Source organism: Gekko japonicus, unplaced genomic scaffold (genome assembly GCF_001447785.1).
Source record: "Gekko japonicus isolate JY-2015 unplaced genomic scaffold, Gekko_japonicus_V1.1 scaffold2071, whole genome shotgun sequence".
NCBI classification, from domain to species: Eukaryota; Metazoa; Chordata; class Lepidosauria; order Squamata; family Gekkonidae; genus Gekko; species Gekko japonicus.
This window is the reverse complement of record NW_015163151.1, coordinates 3312-18058: the sequence shown is the minus strand read 5'-3', so window position 1 is coordinate 18058 and position 14747 is coordinate 3312. Positions and strand designations below refer to the sequence as shown.

The following is a 14747-nucleotide window of genomic DNA, read 5'->3' as shown; positions in this document are numbered from 1 at the left end:
CTCGCCTTACGGTTAAAGACTGATGCAAAGTGAGAGTTGAGTAATTCTGCTTTGTCTTCATCCCTTGTTAAGGCTTGACCATCTTCCCCTAGCAATGAGCTTACTCCATCCCTGTTCTTCTTTTTGCTCCGAACATAGGCATAGAATTTTTTCTTGTTGTTTTTAGCATCCCTCGCAAGCCTCAGCTCCATCTGTGCTGTATGGATCCCCCCATTTTCCCCTCCACTTTGTCACGCAGCAGCAGGGATAGTGGGCAGAGGATCAAGTAAGCCTAAAGATAAGGGAAATGTAGAGCTTTGCTCCTCCGTTTTGAAAGTAGAGCTCAGTTCTGCCCCCTCCCCATATTAGCTGCCAGTGGGGTATCCAAATAGATGCCCTGCTTGTAACCATCTTGCACTATCATCAGTTGAGCCAGTTTGGAGGAGAAAGCCTTGGTTGGTCCATGTGTCATGTTCAAAAGGAGCACAACTTCACACAGACTGCCCTCAAAATATCAAGGACATCCTAGTGTCCACATGGGGAAAAATCTCTGTGTGGAGGTAGCTATAAGAATATATGCATTTTACAACCAAAACCTGTTGGCTATGTAAGTAATGTTGTATAGCCCAAGAAACCATTCCAGAGATTATATGGAAACCCAAGAAAGAAATTCATCCTAAGAACTCAACTACTGGATATATCATACAATGTTTGGTGTAAAGCATAAACCTGCATCATGAATTCCTGTTCCCCACTCGTTGTCTAGCTCTAGCTGGAAGAAGAACATTATAGAGTACTTGATTAAAAATATCCATTCCCCCCCCCCCGTGAAAAAAATCCTGATTTATTTTCTTCTGTATACGACCACCCCTCTCCATGTCCTCTAGTGATGTACTGAAGGATTTCCCCTTTCATGGTTAAACTAACTGATGAGTGCTACTGATTAAATCAGAAGGTTTTGGGATAACATACACATTTTTTACAGTGGTGCACTAAATGGTGAAATGCAGGAGAATCTTACCATACAAATAAAACCCCTTAAGCATCCAGTGGTTAAGAGAGAATCTGCTCGGGGTTCACACTGGCCCAAAAGTGACCTATTCCAGCTTGGAATCCTGCCCCCCTAATTTCAGAATTGCTGTGGTTAGTCAGTGATGAGGAAAAGACTCACTGTACACATCCTGAAGTTCCATGGTTGGTGTTATTACTTCATGATTTAACATTGTCACAGAAAATAGAAACTTTGGCTTCTAGGACTGCAAGCTTTGATCATTGCTGAAGTAGTTGTGGTTGCTGATGTGGTTGCAGAGTTAACCATGGACGATTTGATAGCTGGGGTTAAAGTTTTGGGTTTGGAATTGTATGAACTTGTTTTATGTGCAGTATAGCATTTTTACTGTATATTGTCCTGAGTATTTCTGAGAAAAGCAGTTGATAAGAAGAATTTTAACAACTATTCCCTGCTAGCATTATCTCCATGCTTTTTGGTTTCTAATGCTTTACTGAAAGCCAGTGTAGTAAAGGGATAAAAGTAGAGGACTAGGATCTGGGAGACCCAGGTTTGAATCCCTACTCAGTCATGCAAGCCCACTGGGTAAACTTGGGCCAGTCACATGCTCTTGCGTTGTGAGGATAACATGGACAGAAGAGAGCCATATAAGCTGCTTTGGGCCAATGTTGGACAGAAAGGTAGGGTATAAGTGAAACAAAAGAAAAACACAGAGAGAAATATACCATTTATTTCATTTATAACTAATATAATATAATAAAATAGAGGCTTGAGGAAATATGTCCCTAGTACCCAAGTGAGTTGTGTTGATACAAACTCCTGCATTGGATCCTGTCAAGAAGATCCATGTGTGTAAGAGGGGATATCAATTTCCCCTCCTGCTGCAGCCTTCCAACTTGCCCCTCATATTGCTTCTAGGGGCCCCTGTCTCCCAGGAGCAGCATTGCAGGGAACATTTGGAGCTGCTTTAGGAGGGAGGCAGGCAGGTAGGGAAGTTGCGCTTAGGGGCATACAATTTAAGCAGGATCCAATCCACAATGTATCTTGATTATGTCTGACACAAGACATGGTCAGGGAGATGGACTGGAGAAAAGACAGACTACATAAGGCCTAGGAAAAGGGTCCAGATTTATTGAGGTCTTCTTTTACATCCTCATCCCTGGCTTGTAATCCAACCAACAGCCACTTTGTTTGTTTTCCTTATTCTATTCTCCACCTTCACTTGACCAGACTGGCTGGTGGTCCTTCCAGCCTACAATTTGACTGTGGACCTGCAGTTCTGAAGATGAAAAGGGCAGAGACCTGAAGTCCTTCCTAGGGATGGGCAAAAACCGGGAAAATGGGGTTCAGTTCAGTTCATGGTTCATGGCATGCCCAGTTCCTGGATCACTTCCAGTCCTGCTTCCGCCCTGGCCATGGGACAGAGACTGCACTGGTCGCCCTCACGGATTACCTCTGCAGAAACCTGGATTGAGGCAGGTCGGCGCTGCCATTGCTCTTGGATCTGACAACAGCATTCATCATGGTTGACCCACCACCACTCTTGACCCATCACCTCGCCGTTGTAGGGATATGGGGGACAGCTCTACAATGGCTTTCCTCCTTTCCCCATGGTCAGGGACAGAGGGTGGCACTCGGGGAGAGAGTGTCTCTGCGATACCCACTAGAATGCGGAATGCCTCAGGGGGTGATTCTCTCTTTGATGTTGTGTAACATCTATATATGCCCCCTCGCCCAGTTGATCCAGGGGTGTGAGCTGGGTTGTCACCAGTATGCTGATGACGCCCAGTTCTATCTGTTGATGGATGGCCAGCTGGACTCTACCATGGCTGGATGGCTACAGCAGAGCCAGTTGAGATTGAATCCAAAAAAGGTCCTGTACCTGAGTCATGGGGTCCTGTACCTGAGTCATGGGATGAGAAATCCACCTCCCAACACTTGGTGGGGCACCTCTGATGCCAGTGCCAAGAGCGAGGAACTTTAGGCTCATCCTGGATGCATCACTTTCAATGGAGGCCCAGGTCACTGCTGTTGCCAGGTCTGCCTTCTATCATCTGCAGTAGGTCAGGCAACTTGTTCCCTATCTCTTCTCCCAGGACTTAGCAACAGTGATCCATACAACCATCACTGCCAGGCTGGATTACAGTAACTCGCTCTATGCAAAGCTGCCCTTGAAACTGACCCAGAAATTCCAGCTAGTGCAGAATGTGGCAGCGTGCTTGCTGATGGCAACGTCTGTGTGGGTGTGCATTCAGCCAGTGCTATGCCAACTGCACTGGCTACCAGTTGTGTACCGGATCTGCTTCAGGGTTATGGGCCAGACCTTCAAAGTCCTACACGGCCTGGCACCAGCATACCTTCAGGACTGTCTCTAACCATATATACCCTGGAGAGCCTTGGACTCCACAGACCAACATCTACTGGTAGTCCCTGACCCTGTTTAGTCTCAGCCAGGGCCAAGGCCTTTTCTGCCCTGGACCCAGCCTGGTGGAACGTATTCCCAATTGAGATCAGGGCCCTGTGGGATTTGTTACAGTTCCACAGGGTCTGCAGTACGGAGCTGTTCATCTGGCCTTTGGTTGAGGCAGCAGATGTTTCCACCATCTCAGCCTCCCCTGTCCATAGTAGGCCTACAGATGCCTACTAACCTGCTAATGTCTAACAGGAAGTGTATTGGACTGTTCTGGAGAAATGTATGTTTCTTAGCTGCCATCCTGTTTTATTTAACTGGGTTTTAATTATATATTAATTGTATTTTATTCATGCTGTGAGCTGCCCTGAGCCCACTGTGGGATAGGACAGGATATAAGTGCAATAAATAAATAAATAAGCAAACCGTCACAAACGTTTAGTTGCCAAATGAACTGGTTTGGTTTGCGAGGTGGTAGAATGTCACACACACACACACGGCATGCTAAAGACACCAAACTGGCAGGGGATCTCTGGTGACTTTTCTCTATCTGCCCTCCAAGTTTGGTTTGCGAGGTGGTAGAATGTCACACACACACACACACACGACATGCTAAAGACACCAAACTGGCAGGGGATCTCTGGTGACTTTTCTCTATCTGCCCTCCAAGTTTGGTGAGGATTAGATTTACAGGGTCCAAGTTACGACCCCCCCAAAAGGTGCCTTCAGTAAAGTGCTCTCTGGGGAAATTACAGGTGCAGCTTCAGGAGTGTACAAAATGGATCCTGTGCAAGGTAGAGACATCAAAGTCACAGAGGACCTCCCCTGGATGCTCTTTTACATGTCTTCCAAGTTCTGCCCCCCATTGCTTTGAAGTTTGGTAAGCATTTAGATTGAGCAGAAACAGTCTGTCTGGAGATTTATACATTCATGAACTGCCACAAACTACAAACTACTTGAAAGTTCGTGGAAAGATTGTACTAGTTGATCTGTTGCAAACTTGAGTTCACATACTACGAACCGGATCGGTCACAAACTTGAGTTCACATACTACGAACCGGCCAAAATTCTTCACAAACTTTAGTTCGTGAGCTGGTTCTTAGTCCTTCCTAACCCAAAACTCTCTCCCCTAGATGCAAAACAGACAGTATAATACAGTCCCAATTAGCCTAAGCTGGTTAGGTTACAAACAGAATGATGGGAGAACTGGTTCAGTGCTTATTTTCAGTTGGGTTTGTTGGTTTTAGGGTCAAGAGCCTGTTTCAGAAACTAGTTTCAAGATCTAGTGACTGAACCCATATCTAAAATCATTTTCTGGGTGTGATCCCAAGTTCTATGAAACTGTTGCCTTAACTTTCCTAACATATCAGTAGCAGGAAATGTGTATTGTTTGTTTTACAAAATAAAATGGTTTTAAAATTTAAGCTCCTCTGTGGACCATTGTGTTCTTAAAGACAATAAAAATGGGAGCAATGTAACTGGTACAATACGATGCCATGTGCCTATGCCCCCACCCTGAAAAAGGCACCTGGAAGTTAACAAATTGATTAAAACTGTTGGGTATTAATCTGGTCTTTAATCAATTTGTGAACTTTCAGATTTATTTTTGTGTCATGATTATTCTTGAAATCATATGTATGACAGCTATACATCTGATATGTTGGGGCACCATCAATGCAATCCGGTGCACTGAAATACATATACAGAGCCCCTTAAATTAAGGAACAATTCTATTCTTTCAAGTTAGAGGCCCGATTTGTATATGCAAAAGAATGTGAATGGATAGATCAGGAGAAGAATATAAAAGCTCATGTGTATATATGTATATAAAAGCTCCTGGAGATGAATGTGGATATAAAACCTCCTAGAGATTAATATAAAAGCTCATGTGTGTGAGGGATATATGTGTGTGAACTATTTTGAGCAATGAGAAGATACGAACAACTGACGTTTGGATAATTTGAGTACTATTGTTTGACATTCACTTTGTTGGCCTCAGCTGGTTTTAAACATAAGCCAAATTCAGGAATAAAACTTAATTCTTGTTAAGTAATCAAACATTTGAAAACGTTGTAAGGAAATTCAGTGAATAACAAGGAGGAATAAAGTCCCCATTGTGTAGGGTAGCTGAATCCAGGCAGCTGCCAGTACTTTTAGGTCTAAGAAAGAGTAACAACTGACCAGAGAACCACTGTGCTACAAATGTGGCAACACATTTTATTTATTTATTTATTTAGAGTAAGATGTGTTCACATCCAGCATGACAAAATTTGTACAAATTTCACAATTTAAAAATGAAGTTATCACAGCAACTTGTGATTTCACACATTTATAGCAAAATTAAAATGTCAACAAACCCATGCCGTGTAGTACAAAAATAAATCAAACCTCAGTTCCACAGAGAGCACAATAAGTAGTTTATACAAAATTCTGTCTTAATAAATGATCACTTAAAATTAAACTTAGAAATGAATATGAAGAATAAGTTAGAATAAATAAAACTCTGATGACTCACAATAATTTCAGATGAAAAGGTCAGCATTCTAATATGTGACACTTTTGTGATCCCTATATAATAGTCACAGATAACTTTTGATTTGATATTATGTACCAACATTAGATGAGCAGCGCGGATTTGTGCTTAAAATCCCTTTTCCATTGTACATAGGTGATAACAATAAGAATCCAAAACTGATACTATCTATTTCTCTACAGAAAGCGTTACTATATTGGCAAAGAAGCTGCAGACACAATGCAGTGGAAAAATGCATATGCCATTATGAACAATGAGAGCCCTAAAAGGAGGCTAGGGCAAAAAGTACAATATATATGGCAGAAGGTGAACAACAAGCACCTTGCTTCAGCTCTCAAAAAGGCAATTCTGAGCATGGCAGCTACAACTAATAGCACAACAGAAAGGAGGGCAATATACAGAGAAGATCCTGCAGAGCCCCCAAAGTAATTACATAATCTTCTCCCAGCTAGTTATTAAAGTCCTCGTGGAAAACTGTAAGCTTTTTGTACAGTGAATAGTATAAAGTGCCGCTGGGATATACATATATTTATACATATATATATACCGAGGTTGAGTATTGTATCAGAATATTTGTTGTGAGATCCCTGTAGTCTCCCCTTAGCAATATTACTGGATTAGCCATCACGGCTTCCACTCTAATTTTTTTTCAAATTTAGTGTCACAAAGCTAATGACACGAGAAATTGCACACCTCCGTATGGATATATAGGGCAAGGTAAGTGCAAATAGTCAACTGGCACATTGTGGGGACAATGACCCTGTAAGTCCTGTTCTGCTAAAAATATTTTATTTTATTATTATTATTTTTTTACAAAACCCATCTTTTTTCATAACAAAATTTTTAAGTACTTTTGTACTTTCTGCATAACATCAAGACATGGAAGGAAAAGATATGCTATCAAATTGAAATTAATTCAACATCTGACAAAACACAACACACCATCTGTATTACTAGTTTCAATGGAAATCAAAAATGTTCCAAGAAAAAAGTGTTCTTATGCATACGTATAGTGCAGTTATTTTGAAGAAATAACAATCAAATCTGAAAAAGTACAATACGTTTTTAAGCTTGAAATGATGCAATTTAAAGCAAAAAAAGTGCCAAAGTATATTTAGTTACATTAGATTTTTGATTGCATTCATTTTTTGCAATAGATAACAGTAGAACAAATAGATAGCATATGGAAATGCCACAATAATAATGATTGTACGCCAACAAAAAGAAGCAGAACCTAAACAGTGAAAAAAGGGAACAAAGTGAAAAGATCAGATCAAACTCTGAACTGAGCTGCATGCCATTGACTATGCTTCATAGCAATGAATACAGGTCAGTAACTGTTTTTGAGAAGAAAAGCATTTGGGGTTATTCCCAAATTAAAAACTTTTTTTTAAAAAGGCAATATATGTTTTAAACTATTGCCTTTTGTCTTAAGAAGGAAAGACTGCATTTCTGAAAAAAAAAATAAACAAACTACATTGCTGTAACAGATAATTCAGAGGGACACTTTTAAGTCCTGGAGAGATAAGAGTATGTTGGCTCCAAAGTGTATTTGAAAAGAAAAGCTGAAATCTTCACGTTGTCCACCTCTGATAGAGCTCCTGTCATTATGGAAGTTCCCATATTCATATCATGCAATGCTTAGAAGTTAATTAAAAAGTGCCGTTTAAGCTGCTTTGAATCTTCTGTCAAGTTTCCATGGCTTGATGTTGTCTTACAATAAATTACTCCTTTTACTTCTCACATCTAATTCATGCCCTTTGCTTGGAATTCCAAAAACCCTCTTTTTATTGCCCCCACCACATACCATCCTCTGAAAACAAAAGTCACACAATATTTTCAAGCATTGTTCAAAAATAAAGCATTTTTGCAACCAATTCTTGCTATGAAACAATATGCACACAAAATGTATTTCTTAAATCCCATAAAATCCTCCAGCATGAGGCAAAATGAGAGTGTCTAAAAAGTGGCCGCTGACTGCAACATTGTCATTCAAAGCGGGGATTTTTTTTTGTCCATTTCAGTTCAAAATACTAAAACATTTAATCACTAAAGCATTAAAAAGAATTTACACTCTATTTATTTTGATCAGCTTACCTCTTCAGAAATATATTTACCTCAAAAATGTGCATACATTAGCAGCTATAAACATTACATGGCATATCACACTATGTCGGCTTATATGAAAACGTACAAAATGTGAATGTATTCAAAAAACTATTCTGCAGTTACTATTTTTAAAGCAAGACATAAAATCATTATGAAGTCTTGTAAGCATAACACTGTTTCAAACAGAAAGAAATATATAACACTTTCTGGTAAATTACAGCAGCAAAAAACAAGAGGCATCCTTTTTTTAAAAAGGTAAGATTTTCACCACTACAGCAGCTGTTCACACCTGAATTCCTCTCACAGCCTGCTTTATATTTTCCAGTAGGGCTTTATTTTCTGGACTCTGATAACGATCTTGATTTGTATACATGTCCGTCAAAGTGGTCACGTAAGCATCAAAATTTTGTTCATTGATTGGTTCCTACGAGATATTAAATAGTAGTTCATATACAACTTCTATTTGCTTAATTGTATATTCATTTATGCATAACATACTATGACAGAACATTGACACCATTTTCTTAGCATTTTTAAAAGTCCTATGTTAGAACATACTTAATTTTATAGGAGACTTTGGAACTGGCCCACCGTGTCTTTTTTAGAAGTTAAATTTATCTTTATGGTTGCAGGGTTGATACCGCAAATCTCCACCTGGTTGAGGAGCCATAAACATAAAAACAAAAAGACATCTACTGCATGAGGAGGAGGAGACTGCCAAATCCCTTAACTTGTGCCCTCAGTCACTTACCATATGTGGTAGCTGGATATTAGCTAGACTATGAATTAAAGACTGGCTTAAATTGGCCAATTCATGAAGAAGAGATTCATTTTGTTGTTCAATTACTTTGTTCTCCTCTTCTATTGTCTTCAGGTTGCTCTCCATTGTGGTAATCTAAAAGGAACAGATTTGGGCACAATGAAATAAAAGACAAAGCAAGAAACTCTTTATGTCAATGTTGACAGTATGCTAGGAATGGAAAACACTCATTTTGTTTACATGAAATACCTTTATACTTTATATTTTTGTTTTTTTTATCTAAGAGTTGTACTTGTTTTCTGCAAAAGGACACAAAAAGCTTGTTTGGTAGTCCTGATAATGCTGATGTATAACTGGAACACTGTTTTTTTGTTGTTTTTTTTAAAAAAAAACAAACATCCAGAGGGTTTTTTCTCCCAAAAAATATTCAGAAACTGTAAAAGATAAAACCCCCAAATTTCCCCTTGTCTAAGAAAAATACAGGCTGAACCTTTACTTATAGCAGAATGAGATGGTAGTCTTCAGGTAGCCGACTACCTGTATAAGTTTCCCAAATGCTCCATGCAAATAATACCTTGCTAGTAGAACACTAGTACATCAGGGAAACAAGTTTTAGTCCATCCCTGTCCTGTCACCTGCTTTGTTAGTTTTATATTTTAAATTGTTTTAAATATAGAAAAGGGTTTAGAATGTAATTTCCCCTACCTATAGTCCAAAATTGTACAATCCATTCTCTCCCCAACAGTTAATGCACATATATCCTACATGTATGTTCATATATCTATTTATACAAACAATTCCAAACACATTTACTTTACAAATAAAACTGGGGAGGACTTCTGGTTTCAGCATTCACCATGGCAGCTGCTTTCTCCCAGAGCTCCAGGAGATGACCGCCAGATCCTGCGGTTGGGAGGGAGCACGACTGTCTGTGCCACCCCCAGAGCCCTTGCGAGGGGCTCCTAGCCATGGGGCGCTAGAGTGCCTTTCCTCCGGTGATCCTGCCAGTGAAGGGGGGCTACTTCTTGCCTTGAAGGTCCCGCTGCAGAGCGTCCTGAATGGGAACTAGAAATCGCACACCGGAGCAAGTGCTTGGTGGCCAAGCGAATTGAAAACAATGAACTGTGAGTCAATGTTTAAGCGAGAAACTATCGATGAACTGTGAGTCAATGTTTAAGCGAGAAACACTGAAGAATTAGCCAAAAACCTCCCCTTTGAAAGCGAGGAGGGAGGGAACTCTCCCCCGCTAAGAAAAACTAAGCAAACTTTGAGCCATTACATAAAGGGGGGTGAGCTAACGAAGCAAGACGGACTAAAATAAAGAGCATTTAAGAATTTACCAGGCTGATTTAAGAGTTTCAGAGATCGTGATAACTTTTATAAAAAGTAAACAATTCCCAAACATGGCGCCCACAAGGAAGGATGAGAAAGACAAGCAAGTGAAACTGAAGCTTCTTGCCAGAACTGCCAGCCCAACGAGTTCTGTGCCTAGACAGGACACAACTACAGAGCTGCAAAAGATGCTGACCGAAGCTTTGTGCCCTCTGCTGGAACAAGTCACGACATTGCACCATAAGTTCGACGCACAGCAAGCTCAACTAACTGAGATAGCTAAAAAAACAGATAAAACTGAGCAAGAACTGAAGGAAGTGGATGCCAACACCAAGCTTAAAAAACAACTGCAGATGATGAAGAAAAAGAGACAAACGGAGGGGTCTCATTTGTTACAGCTACAAATGGAAAGAGCAAGCTATGGTCTAAGATTTCAATGTGTTCCGGAAGAGAAGGGGGAGAATCTGAAGCAAATTATGAGCAAGGCTTTAGGCCCTATGGCATATATAAAAGCGGACATACTTCAAAGCGAAATTGATACAATCTATAGGTCATATTCAGATTTTACAAGAAAGAATAATCTGCCAGGGGAAGTCATTATACGATTCTCCAGAAGACAAGTGAGAGATCAAATTCTCAAAGCGACAAATGGAACTACCTTGAGAGTCAAGGACAAAGAAATAAAAGTATTGAAGGATATTCTGTTTGAAATAAGAAGGAAAAGAAGAAAATACAGAGACTTGGTATTATTTCTACAGAAGAACAACATCCCTTACAGATGGCTTGTACCCGAAGGCACACTCTTCAAATTTATGGACAAGAAAGAAAAAATTGACTCTGTTGAAAATGCACGTGAATTTCTGCATCAACATAGTCGCCCAGCAGGAGAAAAAGAAGAGGAGGAAGAAGGCAGCACCAAAGAAAGAGGGAGCAGTGGCATCTTCAGATGAGAACTCAGACTCTAAACTGGGGGCGGCAGCCCCAAAGACAACCTACAACTTGAGAAAGAAAAAGTATAAAAATGAGATGTTATTGCACTCTGAAATCTCTTTCAATGTTTTGTTATAATTATTTCTTTTATTACTCTCTAAGAAGTCAGATACGATGGTGTTTAATTTTTTATTTAAGTTTTAATAGATTATCAAATGACCACATTCAATGAACTGAAATAGAATATTGAGTTAAAAGCTAACTTGTTAAGCAGTATGTATGACCACCATCTCTTGGGTTTTTAGTGGGTTTTCTTTACTTTCTCCTATAGTTTGTAGATCCCCTCCCTAATTTCATTGTAGTTTATAGAAAATGCAATAAAAAATCCCCTACGGGGTTGGTATAAAAAAACAACAACAAATAAAACTGAGGAACAGTACCTAGATAAATGTGGGGTTTAAAAGAGACGTTCAACTATACATGCACTGAATGTAGCATGAGAAATAACTCGTGAATAAAGAAAAATCAAGAGTACACTGTACACAGATTATACATATGTTCACTGTGATTTGTAAACAGGGCTTAGCAACTGAATTGGGTGATTGGAGGTTGCGATGGAAAGGAGGCTGTCCTGCCCCTGAGGGGGGAAAACAGGCACTCAGCTGAGCCTATGAGAGTGGTGCTCTAGCATCCAGTCACCATTTGGGGAGGAGGAAAGGAATACTGGAAGGAAGCACATTGGGACAGAGTTCAGATCTCACTCAGGCAGAGTGCACATAGTCTTGGGTCTGCTTCAGCAAAAGAGCAGGCAGTTTGAAGTCTGCTTGCTATTGTGGCCCTCTACTAGAGTAGGGATCTTAATGTATGAACTGGACATCAGCATCACATCCAAAACCAGGACCATAGACTTGCAACTAGATTTTCAAATAATTAGTAATTTGCATTAGGGTTAGTTGTTGTGAGCCAAGCCTGTTATAATTAGGGGTGTGCAAAAAAACCCACACCCCACCCTCGGTATTTTTCGGGTTTGGGTACATTGAATCTAAAAAATATGGGTATTTCCCAATATTCCCAAATCCCAATATTGGTATGGTATTCAGATTTGGGAAATATTTGGGAACCCCCCTTTTTTTTTTGCTCCATTATACCCTTTGGGGACTATTATCGTTAAAGGTTCCCATAGGGTATAATGGAGAATTGATCTGGGGGTATCTGGGGCTCTAGAAGGGCTGTTTTTTAGGTACAGACACCAAATTTGCACCCACAAAAAAGGTGCACCCATTCTTCATTAAAACCAATGGAGGAAAAAAGAGATTGTGGTCCGTTTAAATGTCTTATCCAAGCTGCACGACTCCCATGGCTTGGAGACCTCTGAAGACATTGAAAGGACTCATAGTCCCTTTAAACACCTTCAGGGTGAACTCACCAGCCCAGGATCGGCCGGGGCAGTGGGAGCTCTCAGTTCTGCACTGCCCCAACTGATCCTCACTTGCAACTTGGAGCTGCAAGAGAAGATCAGCTGGGGCAGCACAGAGCTGTCAGCTCCCACTGCCCCAGCCGATCTTGGGCTGACTCCTCTTGCAGCTTGGTTAAAACCAAGAGGAGCCAACCAGCTCCACACTGCCTCAACTGGGGCTGGCTAGAAGTACAACCGATACACCCAAATAAAAGCCTTTTCTGGATCCTGGAAAGCTTCTTTGGCTACAAATATCAGTTTCCCAGAGGGTCTGACATCCTTCCTATAGACATCAGGTATGCTGAAAATTACATGTCCTACTGGGGTGGGGGTGATGAATCTTTCCTCCCTCCTTCCCTGCCACTACAGCAGTGGCCAGATAAGAAAAGGGGAGGGGTCAGGCAGAAGGCAGGTAAAGGTCTGGTGATGATTTAGAAGAAAAATGTGACACTTCTATGGCTACTCTTTTAAGGTCAATATTGTAAAGCTAGTTATTCCTAATCATGTAAACATTTTTTAAAATTAGCAAGAATAAGACAGAGGAAAATGTTTAATTTTTCTAAAAATGGAAGTATATGTAAAGCCATTGAAGGTTAGGGCTTCATAAAACTGTTACCTGAGTTCGGAGTTTAATCATATCAGCTTCCATCTGAGAGTTGGATTCATTTAGTTCTTTTATTTCTTCATCTAATTGTTTAATTTCTTCATCATTCTCTATACCTGCGCAATAAAAAGGAGATACTCAAATAATTAGTTTACAAATCCGATTTTAGCAACTGATTCATTTCCTAGTTTGGGGTGAAGCTCACTAAAATATAATGTTAATTATGATTTATTTATTTAATTTCTATCCCGCCCTTCTCGCATGTGAACTGAGGGTGGGTTACAACATATATAACTCACAACAATAAAACCAACTCTGATACTATAAAGTCATTAACCCTTAAAACAAGATGACATTCTGAAAAACCACTTCCCAGAGTACCGGCACGCTATAACGATAGGGAGAAGAGAGGCCAGAGCCTCTAATTCCCCCCCCCCGATGGTACAGTCCATTGCTCTCAGATAGATCCATTGCTCTCATTACAGTCCAGTTACTCAACAATTTACAGCAAATTATTTGGGTGATTGTTGACCTGTTTTCCAAGCAGGCTCACTTTGTCTCGTTTGCGTCTTTGCCCACAGCCAAGGCTTTGGCTAAAGCGTTCTTGCTTCACGTGGTGCGCTTGCACATGCTTCCGAGCAAGATTATCTCTGACCGGGGCCCCAAATTCGTTTCTAAGTTTTGGGGGGAGTTGTTGAAACTTATGGGCATAGAACAAGCATAGAACAAGCACTGAGCAGTGCTTAACACCCCGAAACTGATGGACAGTCGGAGCAAGTGAATCAGACTTTGGAACAGTATTTACGTTGTTTCACGAATTATCAACAAGATGATTGGGTAGACTTGTTGCCGCTAGCTGAGTTTTGCTACAACAACACTTGTCACTCATCCACGGGGGTGTCCCCATCCAAAGCTCTGTATGGCTATGATAGCCCCCCAGTGCCGTTCCTAGAGAAAGATTCCTCGGACCCAGGGAATGCGGCACGTTGGTATCAACAACTGAAAGACTTGTGGCCCTTATTGTGTAAAACATTGGACTCGGCTAAGGAGGCTTACAAGGCTCAGGCTGACAAGAGAAGGGTGGAGGGTTGGGCTCTGCAGCCTGGTGACTCTGTGTATCTACCCAAAACATGAAGGTTTTAAGACCCAGCTGCAAACTGGGATGGAAATTCATTGGACCATTTAAAGTCAAACATTTGATCAATGATGTTGCTGTTGATCTTGAACTTCTTAAAAATCTGCGAAAGATCCATTTTGTGTTTCATATCAGCCTCCTGAAACAGGACCCAGGTTCGAGCCCCTGGGGTCCTTCGAAGCTGGTACCCCCTCCTCTCATGGTAGAGGGCAAAGAACATTTTGAGTTGTCTAAAATACTGGACTCTAAAGTTAAACATGGCAAACTGTATTATTTAGTTGAATGGGTGGACTTCGGATCCCAGCACCACGAATGGGTGGAAGTAGGGGATATTTGGGCCCCTAAGTTCTTGCAAGCATTTCACAGGGAGTTCCCGGGGAAACTGGGAGGTACCCCGGACTAACCGGGAGTTCTCCCGGGCAGACCGAGAGGTTGGTCTTTGAGGGGGCAGAATGTCAGTTATGCTGCCATATTGTTTATAGCTGCAAGG

The 14747-nt window shown here is 40.8% G+C and overlaps 1 protein-coding gene across 1 annotated transcript; it reads right to left on the bottom strand.

Annotated features, from left to right (window-relative positions):
• Positions 1–8323: 8323 nt before the first annotated feature.
• Positions 8324–13238, bottom strand: LOC107106827 (myelin transcription factor 1-like protein; the record flags this gene model as incomplete). Its single annotated transcript, XM_015407040.1, has 3 exons — positions 8324–8464; positions 8792–8935; positions 13129–13238. Coding segments are annotated over 3 exons (395 nt in total), but the record flags the coding sequence as incomplete, so codon positions are not given.
• Between the last annotated feature and the right edge of the window lie 1509 nt (positions 13239–14747).